General features: G+C 55.2%; 1 protein-coding gene across 1 annotated transcript; it reads right to left on the bottom strand.

The window, feature by feature from the left end:
- Positions 1–23: 23 nt before the first annotated feature.
- On the bottom strand, positions 24–13,787 carry RUVBL2 (RuvB like AAA ATPase 2). The gene is made up of 15 exons (XM_037516961.2): positions 13,432–13,787; positions 10,658–10,712; positions 9,036–9,091; positions 8,276–8,417; positions 6,790–6,919; positions 6,585–6,651; positions 3,500–3,606; positions 3,328–3,421; positions 2,843–2,966; positions 2,360–2,454; positions 2,164–2,282; positions 1,148–1,267; positions 666–795; positions 270–384; positions 24–145 (listed from the first exon to the last, which is right to left on the bottom strand). The coding sequence occupies exons 1-15, from the start codon at positions 13,441–13,443 to the stop codon at positions 120–122; spliced, it is 1,392 nt and encodes a 463-aa protein (XP_037372858.1). The 5' UTR covers positions 13,444–13,787; the 3' UTR covers positions 24–119.
- Between the last annotated feature and the right edge of the window lie 99 nt (positions 13,788–13,886).

Below are 13,886 nucleotides of genomic sequence, written 5' to 3'. Positions count from 1 at the left end.
CTCTCTCTCTCTCTCTCTCATACACACACTCACTCAGTGGATCCAGTTTCAGAATCATTTTATATAAAGTCACTCTGGTAGAAAACGGGGGCTGGGGGGGGGGCGAGGGTAGCATCAGCTCAAGAGGTGTCCATGGTTTCACCTTCTGTGGGGAGAAGGAAGGCCACAAGGTCAGTGTGGCCCGGAGCGCAGGGCCTCCGCTTTCCAGGCAAGGATCCCTCCTCCTCGGGGCTGGGCGGCCCTGGGGCTGGGTGAGCAGGGACACTCACTGAGCTCGTTGAAGAGGAAGGCGTCCTGGTATTCCTTCATGTACTGCGTGGAGCGGGACTCGTCCAGGAAGAGCGAGTAAACCCGTTTGATGTCATCCACCTGCACCTCTGTGCCCTGATGGGGTGGTGACACTCAGTGGGGCCCCTCCAGGAGTAAGGGGGCCCTTGGGGGCCAGACAGCTTGGGTCCAAACCCTGCCTCAGTCACCACCTGGGCCCACCTCTCCATCCCTCAGTTTCTTCCCCTATAAAACGCATTCAACTGCAGCACTCAGTTGCCAGATGGTTCCTGCCTTTGAGAGCCTCAGTGCTGGACTAGATGTAATCACCACTCAAAGCCCTTGGGGAGATGGGGTGGTGGGTGGGTCACGCCTGGGGGCTTACTCAGCTGGCTGACCTTGCGCTTCCGGCACACCAGGCTGGCGGCCGTGATGAGCTGGATGGCGTAGCGCAGGGAGGTCTCCAGACCGATGCGGGTCAGCACCGTGTAGGCGTCCTCACTCATCTCTACATCTTCCTCCTCACACCTGTGGGCAGGCGGGGGTGGTGTTTCAGTCAGGGCCAGGCCTCGGCCAGCTGGAACCCTGACCCTTTTCCCTGGAGGACACATGGAGCCTGCGTCCTCCAACCACAGGACGCGGCATTCGAAGGACCACTGAGGCACGGGCTAGGCCCAGCCCTGACAGCCCTACCTCCCAAACCCCCACCACCCAGGGCTCACTCCTGAGTACCTCTCCTACACTCCCCTCGGGGCACCCGCCCTGGACCACAGGCCAAAGCCATCTGCCCAACCCAGTGACCTCCCCTCTTTTGTCAGATTTGTCAAACAGGAAGGACACCAGCCCACCCCGCAGGCCCGCAGCTCGGCTCTGCCCGCACCGGATGCGGAGGATCTGCTTCGTGTCCTTCTCGCTGTAGGGAGAGGTGGAGACGATGAGCAGTCGGTCCAGTAGGTCGATGGGGATGCCGTGGGGGCTCTGGTAGCTGGTGCCCCGGATGCTGCAGAGGAGCAGAGGGGGCTGTCAGGGTGATGCCCAGCAAGGCGGCTCGGCTCTCCATTTCCTCTCAGAGCACCCCCGCCCACTCACTGGGCCAAATGCCACTTAACCTTCAGCTCATGGCTGGCGTCATTGCCTGCCCGCACAGGCTGTCCCCCCCAGCCCCCTGCGTCACTGCCCGGTGGAGCTGGCTGTCCTTAGCCAGGTATCCATGCCAGGTATTACGGGATCAAGGTCCCACTTCCTGCCAGACACCAAGCTCCACCAGGAAAGGATGGTGCCGGTCCAGTTCCAGCCACACCTGGCCCAGTCCAGGGCAGCCACCAGGACACCGCCAGTCCTCGTCGCCCCTGTAGCTCCGCTCTCGGAAGTGGTTACCAACACTCAGGAGCCAGCGCGACTTTGTCAACCAGTCAATATGTAACCTGGCTGTATGTGCGGGTTTACAGGCAACGTATTTAGTATATAGTGGCCCGTTCAGGCTGCAGGCGCAACCAACAGCCCCCTATCGGAGTGGATTATGCAGCGCCTGACACACAACGCTGTGCTCCTAAATATCTCACCATGCTCTCGTGTCTCCTGCTGCACCCAGGGGTGCCTGGGCAGTTTGGGAACTGCAGCATTAGGTGCTATAGGAACAGGGAAACAAAGAACACAGGCCCTGGATGCCCTGTGGAGCAGCGTCGCCTGCCTGCCCCAAAGATCAGGCCTGGCTTACCTAGTCTAAGGGCAGAGCACGGTCTTGTGTAGGCCACTGTCCTGGGGGGTAGCCGTGGTGTCACAGCTATTAAGCCCATGCCCGGTCCAACATGGTGCTCAACAGACAAGGCCTGTTTCCCCTGTGGCCAGACCCGCCGCCAGCATCTGTTTTCCCCTGGGATCTAAGGCGCAGCTTACCGGGTGATGCCGCGGTTGGTAGCCATGATGAGAACAGGTGCCATGTCACTCTCCAGAGCCCGGTTGAGGAAGGAGAAGCTCTCGATGTCCAGCATGTGGACCTCGTCGATGAACAGCACCTGCGAGCCATGAGGGGGTTATGTCAAACTCCACACCCACGCCCCTCTTCCCAGCTGCCAGTCTGGGTGATACTCACCCCGGGGATAATCTCTGCTTTGCCCTCCTCACGCCATTCGGCCACCTTGGCATTGATCTGCTCCCGGACTTCTGATTTGATCTCGCCCGTGTCACCTACAGAGGTGAGGAGTGGGGGTGTCAGAGGATCCAGGGCCAAAGGTGGGCAAAGACAAAGATGGACGCTGGGGACAGAGGAAAGAGAGGCCAAGAGCCGAGCGGTAAATTGACAGGAGGGCCGGGGTGTCTGAACTGACCCTCCAAGAGGAAGAGACAGAGCCCACAGGAGGAAGCGGGCAGAACACATCCCATCAGATCTCCTGACAGGGCCTCAGACAACACTGCATGTGGCACCGTGGACAAGCCGCACCCAGAGACGGAGAACAGAGATGGCTAGCACAGGTGAGGGAGGAAAAGGGGGAGACCGTGCTCATGGGAGGGAGGGGAAGCCACAGGCGCAGGTGAGTGTGGGGGGAGCTGCCAGGCTGGAGAGGGCGAGTCTCACCCGAAAAAAGAGCCAGGAAGCCCTGGGTGCGGGAGTTGATGACGTCGATCTCATGCAGGGACACGGTGTGCACCACCTCCTTGCGTTTCTGGAGCTCCCCGTCTGGGCACTGCACGAACTTGGTCTACAGGGTGGGGTGGAGACAAAGGGCGTGAAGGGCTGCGGGGAAAACCACTGGGAGCTTGGTCTGGGGAGTTTGGGGCTCTCTGGAATGGAGTTGGGAGTCTGGATGGGGGTTATCCAGAAACCCCCTCAGAGGTAGTCATGCGTGAGAGGGCGTCAGGACTGGGGTGCTCAAGAGGGTTGGAAGATATGGGGGCTCTTGGGAGACTCAGAAACCTTGAGCAAAGTGCCCAGCTGTCCAAGGTGGTAGAGGGAAGAACTGGGAACACCACAGACCCAGAATCATAGTGACGACCTAAGGGTCATGTAGGAGATGGCCCCCCTGGGGCCCGGAGGGAGGACACCCCCAGCGCAGGGCCCACCTGGGAGCCCATGGCATCATAGTCCCGGGCACGTGTGAAGGAGCGGCCCAGCTTGGAGATCTTGCCCGTGGCCTTATCGATGGTGATCACATCCCTGCAGGGAGGGCGGGTGGGAGTGAGAAAGAGGCTCCAGCCCCTGACCCAGACACCTGGTGCGGGCTCCGCTGCTCACCCAGCCTGGACCTTGTCCTTGGTCAGGGACTCGATCATCTTTGTGCCCAGGTCATAGATGGTCTCCATCTCCGTGGTCTTGAGGGTTAGCTTGCCCACCTTGGAGCCCTGGAGGGGGAACATGCCAAGGAAGGGGCTCAGAGGGCCTGATGTCTCCCTCACGCAGCTTCAAAGGGGGCAGGGAAGCTTTGAGGAGGGAGATGGTCACTGCTGTGACAGGAAGCTGCCTAGTATACACTTTGGGTGTGCGCCACTTCCTGAAGGTCATGGGCACCCCCACAAAGCTATTACTAAGAAAACACAAGAGGCAAGTGAATACCTAAAAGAGAAAGTCCCACCAAATGCCCAATGGGGTGACATTCTTAACATTCATGCTTTTTTATACCCCAATACAAGGTGTTTTGTTTTTGTTGATCTCTGAACTAGGAAACAGACCCAAGCTAAATACAGCTAAGAAAACAAAAATGCCCCACCCCTTTGGCACCAGATAAGCAGTGGATATTTTCCAGGCTCTTCCTGGCATCTCCAAGGATCTCTCCTTCCCCTGAATTGTTTCCTGGGTGAGTCATTCCTTGTGTGGGGCAGGTGGCAGGAGAAAATGATTGGAGTGAACGGGGGTTGGGGTTTTCAGAGGCAGGAGATTTTCAGAGGGAGGAGATATCCATGGATCTCTTCTGTAATCGAAATCTAACTTAAAGAACTCTTTTGGGGTAGTCCCCCTCCTAACCTGACCATCAATATTCAACAGTGCTGACAGCTGAATCAAGTCAGGAGGCCGCTGACGGGGCTGAGTGTGCAAGGAGATGGACGCTGCACTTGCAATGTGTGAGCAAAGAGAAGGGCGTCCAGGTCACAGGACCTAGAAACAGAGGGTGACTGTGCCAGGTCGATGGGGCTGGGTTATGTTTCCTTCTATGTAGCTAGAGCTGTAGGAACAGCTGGAACATCTGGTTTAAGAGTACTACCAACAGGGAAGAACCTTGCAAATACCTGCCAATACAAGGAGCCAGATACACAATATGTCCCACATTGCAGGACTCCATCTCTATGAGACATCCTGACGGGCAAACCCACTCATTCACAAAGCAGATTAGGGGCTGGGGGTGGGAGGTGAGGAGGAAGAAGGGCTGGGGTGATGCAAATGTCCTGGTAGGGAGTAATGCAAATATCTTGGAACCAGGTAGGGAGCAATCACACAAACTGGGAGGATGCAAATAAATCCCATCAATGGCCACTTTAAAGTGCTCGGCGCCCCCTCAGTGGCCTCAAGAGAGAACAGTCACCGCACATGACAGGGATGTGTCAGTAGTTCAGAGACCCTCCTCCCCAGGGTGACCACAGACTGTGACAGAAAGTGTGGAGTCTCTCATGTGTACAGCACAGATTTGGGTCAAGGACCCCAGACAAAGTGCTTCAGACAAAGCCTTCTCCTGCAGATCATGAACGCCTCGGTGGGACCCACAGTGCACTCAAAAGCTGCACGCTGTCACCAGAATAAAGTAAAAAGAGATGTCCATATTGGGGAAAAGATATAATAAAGATGCCTGAGCTAGAAAAAGCACATACTTCCCGAGTCCATGAGGACACCCCCCTCAGGGAAATCACGACTGCAGGTAGTCAGACCTTCGCTGTAAGACTCTAGGCTCTGAGGCTGCTGCAAGGACATCCTCAGGTGCCTCGAGAGCCCTGGGGAATCAGCAGTGCGGAGGCCCTAAACCCTCTGGGCCACGAAGCAATTAAGTCCTAATTCAGTTTCCGATTAAAGATGGTGAGGCAGTGTTGTCATTAAAAAATATTTTAAATAGTAAAAAAAAAAAAAAAAAGCAGCTGGCCGGTGTGCTTTCAGGCCGGTGGCCAAGCCATCACCCTCGGCCTGTGTCCTGTCTCCCCTACCCCTCAGCCTCAAGTAGAACCTCCAAGATGCAGATTTTCATGAAAACCCTTCCTGGAAAGACTGTCACTGTCCAGTTTGAGCCCTCGGCCACAAAAGAAAACATATAGGCCAAGACCCAGGAGAAGGAACGCGTTCCTCCTGGCCGGCAGACTGATCTCTGCTGGCAACGAGGACACGAACGTCCAGCATATGCCACCACACACGTCCCCTCTCCACCCGGTCTTGAGACGTGTGGCGGCGCTCAGAAATGGAAGAAGTCTCACACCACCCCCGCAAGAGTTAGAGGAAGGAGCTGGCGGTCCCGAAATATTAGCAGGTGGCCGGGAATGGTACCATCAGCCACCTAGGTCGGGGCACCCCTCAGTGGACGTGGGCTGGAGGTTCTGTGGCTGGCCGCTTTGATGAGATCCCTGTGGCACAGGTTGTCTGACCGATCGTTTTAGCAAACCAGAGGATGAGTAACTGTGTTTGGGCTAACAAAAGATACGAACTAACAAACACTGACAATTAACTTTGTTATGTGACTTTACCTCAATTAGGAAAAAAAGAGAAGTCGAGAGCTAAACGGCAAGGCAAAGAAAGAGCTGACAGGCAAATGGGACTATGAAACCAAATTTTAAAAAGTGTAATGCAAGCTACACTAAGAACGCACGGCTGGGGAATAAAACTCTAAAGAAACTTGAATGTTTACAGGGAAGGGTAGTGGCGGGGAGGTTTGGGGTGTTCTAGAAAGGAGGTAAGAGGAGGTATCAGCTTTATCCTTAGACGACATGCTTATTGGACCTGTTTCTTTGTATTTTTATCTGTTTTATTTTACAACAAAAAAGATTAAAAACATTCTTAAGTCTGAAAAAAAAAAAAGAGGTAATCACAGGATCACGTTAAGCTGGAGGGAACCACCTTTCAAGGCTAAACTGTATAAACCCCACAGAACAGGTTTTTAAGACAAATTGGAAGGAATTAACGAGAAATCTCCAGATCTTCTCTCTCATCATTCCATCACCTGGTTTTGTCTGTTCAGGCTGTTCCTTACGGATGGTTAACCCACTGTTAACTCAGCAGAACCCCTACCACAAGCAAGCAGATGGCGCCAACGGTACCTGGAAAGTTCCATGGGGTTCTGACCTCACTGTGGACCCAATCTCCCCACCCTCCAGTCCAGGAGGTGGTCTAGACTCAGAAGCAGACTCACTGTGCCTGTTGCCGGCCGGTCAATCTGGATCTCCACCACCTCCCCTTCGATGATCTCCGTCTCCTCCCTAGCCAGAGAACAGATCTGAGCAGAGGCCCTCAGAGACGCTGAGTCCCATGAGCCTGTGTGCACAGGACCAGATGCCAACACAAGAGATTATCCCTAGGTGGCTGGGAGCTGGCACCACACCCCAGCCTGGGCTTACTTAATACGAACGCCGATGGACCTCCGGAAGGCCTGCGTCAGCGCCTCTGTCTTGCTCATCTCCAGGGAGAAGATCTCGCTGCCGGCGATGGCTGTGAATGGTGTGTCAGGGCCGAGGGCCTGTGCCATGCCTGGGGAGGAAGTGGTCTGGGTGGGTGGGGGTGGCCTTTACAAGAGGTCCCCAACATCTATACTGTGGCACCCCAGCTGTTCTTCACCAGGCAGGAGAGCAGCCCAAGGGCCAAGGCCTACACAGGTGGCAGGATTAGAACCCCACATTGCCCTGAGCCTGTCTCCCAACCTCTAAGGCCTGCCTGGCCTCAGAGCTTGGGGGTGCTGAGCAGGAAGGGGTGGAGTCCAAGGGGCTGACAGAAGAGTTAAGAATGATGGCTCTAGAGTTTGCTGCCTCACTTAACAGCACCTGACACGGGCAACGACAGGAGGGCAGGTTTGAGCTAGTCATCATCACTGACCTGTCACCTGGTGTGGAGCCAGGCTGGGCAGGGGCCTACGTTAAGGCCTGGGACATGGGGTTGGTGGACAGGGGGACTGTTTATGCAATTACTGAGTACAGAGCCCCTCTCCCAGATCCCCTTCCAGAAGGTTCTGCTGAGCTCTGAGTCAAGACCCCTAGAACCGTCAGTGAGGTGGGAACTCCTCCTGGCTCAGGCGTATGCCACACTGAGCTGGATATCCTGCTCCCGATTATCTGTCCAGACTCCCAGACATTCTGCAAGTCTCAGCTCAGGGACACACCGATCTGGGAAGCTCCTCCTGACAACTGTTGCCCCATTCCTCCTTCCTCTCCCCCATTGGGGTCAGGAGCCTCTTCTGTCCCTCAGAGCACACAGCATCCTAAAAAGGTCCATGGCCACCCACGCTTCACCCCCCAATGGAAGCTCCAGAAACATCTGAGTCCTGTGTCTGGCCCAGGGTTTGCCACACAGGCACACCTGAATAAAAGCTGCTTTAGCTTCAGTCTCGCTGCCTGGCCCCTCAGTTGAGCACATGGTGAAAGGGAGATGAGGGAAAAGTTCAACAAGGGAGAAGTCTGCCTAGGGATGGCTAGGCTTTCAACAAGGACGATGAAGGAGAAGTGTGAGTAAACAGACTGCAAATTGCTAGTGGATTACGAGAGACCGCTGTCTGCCTAGCCAGTGCTCATCTTCCCCTTTGCCGTTATTTCTCCACAACCCCAAATCAGTTAAGCAGCAGTGGTCCAATGAAAACATAACATTCCTTTCTCCTTCCTCGTACATGGAGCATGGGGGGGAAGGCTGGCGCATAAGCAACCCTCTGGGAACAGGAGGTGACCCTGACCTGGAACAAGCAGCGGCCACTGAGGCAGGTGGGTGAAGACCATGCAGCTGCTAAAACAGCCAACCTGCTAGTGAATGACCCTGAGTAGTTAAGCCGCGGCCACGCTGGCTGTCTGTTAAGCCTGGCTGACATGCTGAAGGGATCACCTGCCCCGAGCGGCCTCTTACCCATGGCGATGGCCGTCTTCCCGGTGCCTGGCTGCCCTGCGATGAGGACCGCTCGCCCGGCAATCTTCCCTTCCCGGATCATCTCCAGCACCACGCCGGCTGCCCGCCGGGCCGCCAGCTGCCCCACCATGCCCTGGGAAGCCTGTGGGGTGGGAGGCAAGGAGCATACTCTGTAATCTCTCCTGGTCAACCACTGCATTTCTACTACCTTCCGGCTAGTGAGATTAAAGTACACGTTGTAGGCTGGGACTTTGAGGAAAAGCCAAAAAAGCCTTTTCTTTCCTTTTTTTTTTTTTTTAAAGATTTTTATTTATTTATGCATACAAAACTGGTCTGAGGCCAGAGATGTGTGAGTGGGAGGATTCACCAGAGACAGAGTGGGGAGCAGAACAGGCAGGTCTACTAAAATACACTGCTGAGGGGAGCAGCACCATGTGGGTTAGCTTCCTGGCCGGGGATTGAACTTTTGCCAGAGTGACAGGCGATAGCTTGATAGTGCTGTGTCTTTAACCCCTGTGCCACCAGGGAGGCCCCCAAAAAGCCTTTTCTATCCCAATGTTTTAAGACCAGTAACACTCCATGTGACATGGGGCTCAATTTCATAAATATGTAGCCAACAGGTCTCCAACATCTATACTATGGCACCCAAGCTGTTCTTCCTCAGGCAGGAGAGGAAGTCCCCACACCTCCTGGAGACCTGGGGGACCCCCACCCTAGGTCTCACAGAAGAGCCGTCCCAGCCCATCTCCATCTGCTCTACCTGCCGGGGCTCCAAGGCATCGTCCAGCCCCAGCCCACGGATGTGGGAGTGAGCGCCTGTGTGTGGGAAAGAAGCAGAAGACACGGTTACTGGCCAACTCGTGGCAACGCGTGGTCTGAGGTGAGGAGTTTACTCCTGAGTCCTGGTTTTCTCCTTGGCCCAGTGCAGCCCCGAATCCCCACCTCACTGGGAGGGTGACTAGACAAGGTTAAGTGCTCAGAGGTGGCTCTTTCCTTGGATACACTGGAGCAGGACCAAAGTTACTGAGACCCAGTTAAGGTAATTGCATCCGGCCCCTGGCAGGGGGTTAAGGAGCACAGTGGCATTGTGTTTATGGCCTAAGTGGCCTGGCTGGTTCTAATTTCATTCCACGTAACCCTGAGATACAAAAGTCTCAAGTACTCTGAGGCTGGGCTGCTTCCGGGCTTCAGCAGTGCCGCAGGCCCACGCTGACATGGATGTGGGGAGTGGCTGTTAGGGCAGGTCTCTGGTCCAAGACCACACAGCCAAACACAGGCAAACACTAGCTTGTGGGCCAGCCACTTGTTTTTGTAAATAAAGTTTTATGGGACCAGTCACACCCATTCATTTACCTACTGTCCATAGCTGCTGTGGCACAGCAACAGAGTGCTTTCCTCACCAGAAAGGTGGTTTACTATCTGACCCTTTGAGAAGAGGTAGGTCAACCGCTGCAGTAGACTGTGAGCACCTCAAGGGAAGGCACTAAGGGCAGCTACTCTCTACTGATCTTAGCAATACCCAGTTCTTTAACAGTTGAAAACCTGGACACGGTCTCTGTATGTTAACTGTTTTATGTGGATTACCTGATGACTTCAACTATCCCCGTGGTTTGGCAAGTAAGGAAATTGAGGCACAGGGAGCAACTAGTCCCTCAACACACAGGTGGGAAGGGGCACCTGCAGTGTGCGTCCAGAACCCAGGTTCACAGCCACAAAGCCCTTAACTGCCTCTTCTGGAGGCACTGAATGAATGAATGTGAATGAGAGAGGGTAGTTTTGTCCCCACAAGAAAATCTCTTTGTGAAGGCAGCTTGCCCCACTAAACACCAGCTTCTGGAACTCTCAGCTCACTCTGTGCAAGCCAGGGCCAGTAACTGACTGCTCTGAGTCTCGGCTATTTCAGCTAAAAACTGGATGACATACAATCCACATCTTGTGAGGTTACTTAGGATTCAGTGGGGCACAGACGCATGTATTTGATGGTTATCTATTGAACATCTGCTCTGTCAGGTGCTGTGCTAGGTTACGAATGAGGGGAGCTGGCGTCTGCCCTCAGGAACTAATGCCGTGTGTGCCGGGTGCATGGGACGTTCAGTTCAGAACTCACCACTAAATAGTCAGCAGTGGCCACTTAAATGACTTCCATGCAGGAGGCCAGAACACCCAGGAGTGCCTTAGCTAGTTAAGACAGTAGCACAGTACTGGGGCTGGGGTTCGATGTAGCCGCCCACATGCCATCTAACCCTACTCTGGAACTCAGGGTCCTCCCCCATGAAATAGGGAGATGGTGAGCTGGCTGCCTTGGGGGATCCTGGGCAGGCTGGCTTTGCCAAGGCTGCCCTGGGTAGGCAGAGTTAGGATCTTCTCCCCATCCACACTCACCAATCCGCTCAATCCTTGTCACATCCCGGATCTCTGGGACTTTGGTTGTGGCTGTCTGGGAGGAAAAAAGATTTATCATAAGAGCCTTGTTGTCACCAAGTCCTCCTCTGTCTCTCTGCTGGCCTCCCATGACAAAGTCCTTTCTACTCTTTCTCCACACAGGCATGCCAATAATACCAGTCACTCCTACCCTTCTCTGTTGTCATCAACCAAGCAATTAGGTGGTTGCCTGACCCCCTGACAGTGTCCCAGCAAGATACGATCGGTATCAGTCTAATCACAGCTCTGTCCCCAGGATCTAGCACGTATTTGAGCCCAGGAATCATCTGATAACGAACTTTCCCTGCCCCCCATAAGAACACCAACACAAAGCTGGACATAGTCCAGCCCTGAATATTCACCAGGACCTTTTGCATTATTTGGCCATAGGTTTTTGCATGTGCTGGTCCCCAAGTTCAGGTTCTCCTCTCCCTCACTAAAGGAGGCTCTCCTTGACCTCTGTTCCTACAGGGATAGTTCTAGGGTCTTGATGTCCAGATAGAATGGCCTCCCTTGCAAGTCAAGGCCCAGTGTAATGTGACATTCACAAGGGAGACAGCTGCATCAAGATTCCTGGTTCAGGGCCTCCCCGGTGGCGCAGCGGTTGGGCGCTGGGTTGCGAAGCTGCCCGCGGCCTCTGCGGCGCCGGTTCGATCCCCGGCTGCTCCCCAGCCACCGGAGGAGGGTCCCACATGGCGTGCAGACCTCTCCTGCCGCCCGCTGCTCCCCTCAGCAGTGTACTTCGGTCCTTCTGCCTGCTCTGCTCCCCGCTCTGGCTCTGGTGAATTCTCTCACCCTCCCGCGCTTCTGACTGTACCCAGTGCATGTATAAACAAACAAACAAACAAATAAAGAAAGAAAGAAAGAAAACATGCCTCTATAAAAAAAAAAAAAAAAAAAAAAAAAAAAGATTCCTGGTTCAGTGGGTGTGAATCTCACGCAGGGCCTGGCCTGAATCTGGCTTGTTCCCTCCAGGGCTCAAGGTTTGAGGTTTGAATGAATGAGGTACTGAAATTTGGGGCTCATTCAAAAAGCAAGCGAGAAGGGCTCCTATGTCCTCAGGTCTCCCAGAGGAGTCAGCTTCCCTCCCTTCTCATAAAGGAGGAGAGAGTAAACATCATTTGGGATACCTCCAGAGCTTCCTTACCCTCACCCACGAATGTTCATAACTGACAGCAAAAAAGTGTCAACAGGGCCTCCCCCGTGGTGTAGCAGTTGAGCGCTGGGTTGCGAGGCTGCCCACAGCCTCTGCAGCGCTGGTTCAATCCCCGCCTGCTCACTGGCCACAGAAGGAGGGTCCCACATGGCGCGCAGACCTTTCCTGCCGCCTGCTGCTCCCTTCAGCAGTGTACCTCTGTCCTTCTGCCTCTCTACTCCCCTCTCTGGCTCTGGTGAATTCTGTCGCCCTCCCGTGCTTCTGACTGTACCCAGTGCTTGTATAAATAAATAAATAAATAAATCTTTTAAAAAAAAAAAAAAAGTGTCAACAACCCAAAATATACATCACTTGATGAGTGGGAAAACAAAATGCAGGCTATCCATACAATGGAATATTAGCCACAAAAAAGAAACGATGCATTGCTACATGCTACAAAACAGGCAGACTTGGAAAACCAGCTCCCAGTGTCCCTTCAAGAAAGGAAAAGAAGCCAGACACAAAAGGTCACATAGTGTAGGATTCCATTTATATAGAACACCCAGAACAGACAAATCCATAAAGTAGATTAGCGGTAGTCCAGGGCTGAGGGGAGATAGGAGAATTGGAGGGTGACAACCAGGGCTCCTGGATGGCTTGGAATACAAGATAACAGAAACCTCGTCAGACTTTAGGGCAAAGGAGTGCAGAACTAGCTGTTGATTGTGCCTAGAGGATTGGAAGTTGGAGTTTCTGTTACAGAGTGGGGTCGGATCTGATCAGTAAGCGGCAAATATCAACTTGAACCCAGGATACAGGAACAACCAGCATCTTTCCTTCTCCCTCAGACCTGAGAGTCCGGGTCCCCAGCCTCCTCTCTCTGACGCAGGAGTCCAGCCCACGGGCCCCTCCCTCAGACCGGGGAGTCCAGCCCCCGCCCCTCCCTCAGACCGGGGAGTCCAGCCCCCGGCCCCTCCCTCAGACCGGGGAGTCCAGCCCCCGGCCCCCTCCCTCAGACCGGGGAGTCCAGTCCCCGGCCCCCTCCCTCAGACCCGGGAGTCCAGGCCCCCGGCATCCTCCTTCAGACCCGGGAGTCCAGCCCCCAGCTCCCTTCCTCAGACCCGGGAGTCCAGCCCCCGGACTCCTCTCTCTGACCCGGGAGTCCAGGCCCCCGGCATCCTCCTTCAGACCCGGCATCCTCCTTCAGACCCGGGAGTCCAGCCCCCAGCTCCCTCCCTCAGACCCGGGAGTCCAGCCCCCGGACTCCTCTCTCTGACCCGGGAGTCCAGGCCCCCGGCATCCTCCTTCAGACCCGGGAGTCCAGCCCGCGGGCCCTCCCTCAGACCGGGGAGTCCAGCCCCCGGCTCCCTCCCTCAGACCCGGGAGTCCAGCCCCCGGCCTCCTCTCTCTGACCCGGAGCCCAGGCCCCCGGCATCCTCCCTCAGACCCGGGAGTCCAGGCCCCCGGCCCCTCCCTCAGACCCCGACCCCAGGCCTCCAGCTTCCTCTCCGCTCAGATACAAGAGCCCAGACCCACCGCCTCCTCCTTCAGACTTGGGAGGGCTGGTTCGTTCCTCAGCCCTCCGCACGCAGAGACTTACCACGGTTGCCATGATGCTCAACAACCGCCAATATCCAAACGGAAACGGAAACGCGCTAGGAACGCGCCGTCCTGGGCCACTCTAGACGGCCAAGTCCTCCACTGCGCTCGATGGTTGCTCGTAAACTCACAGACGACCCGTGGGGGGCGTGGCTTCACTTTTTAGGTTCTGCCCCCCCGTTGGGACTGCGGGAGTGCCCGGAACTCCCGGGTCCCTTCCCAACGCCTCCTGGCTCCTCCTCCTTTTACCCAGGCCTCCTTGCTGAGGCCGATTGCAAAATTCTTCACACTTCTAGGGCAACCACACGTTCCCCACGCTCCTTTTCCTACCCTCTTCCCTCCCCACCAATTCTGGGCAGCTTCGTACTGACAACGCTGACGGCCAATGAGCTAGCGCCGTGATAAGCCCCGCCCCCTAGGGCTCGCCTCGACCATTAAGGCGGTGGCCTGGCAGAG

Source organism: Talpa occidentalis, unplaced genomic scaffold (genome assembly GCF_014898055.3).
Source record: "Talpa occidentalis isolate TD23 unplaced genomic scaffold, MPIMG_talOcc4v2.1 talOcc4.17, whole genome shotgun sequence".
NCBI lineage: Eukaryota > Metazoa > Chordata > Mammalia > Eulipotyphla > Talpidae > Talpa > Talpa occidentalis.
Note: the sequence above shows the minus strand (reverse complement) of the source record. Positions and strands in the feature narration are given on the sequence as shown.

Excerpts from the sequence above, each read along its gene's own strand:
- RUVBL2 (XM_037516961.2), bottom strand. Across the intron at positions 3,607-6,584 it reads ACCGGCCGGCAACAGGCACA|GGCTCCAAGGTGGGCAAGCT; the intron begins GTGAGTCTGCTT and ends TTCCCCCTCCAG. Across the intron at positions 2,967-3,327 it reads ATGATGCCATGGGCTCCCAG|ACCAAGTTCGTGCAGTGCCC; the intron begins GTGGGCCCTGCG and ends CCCACCCTGTAG.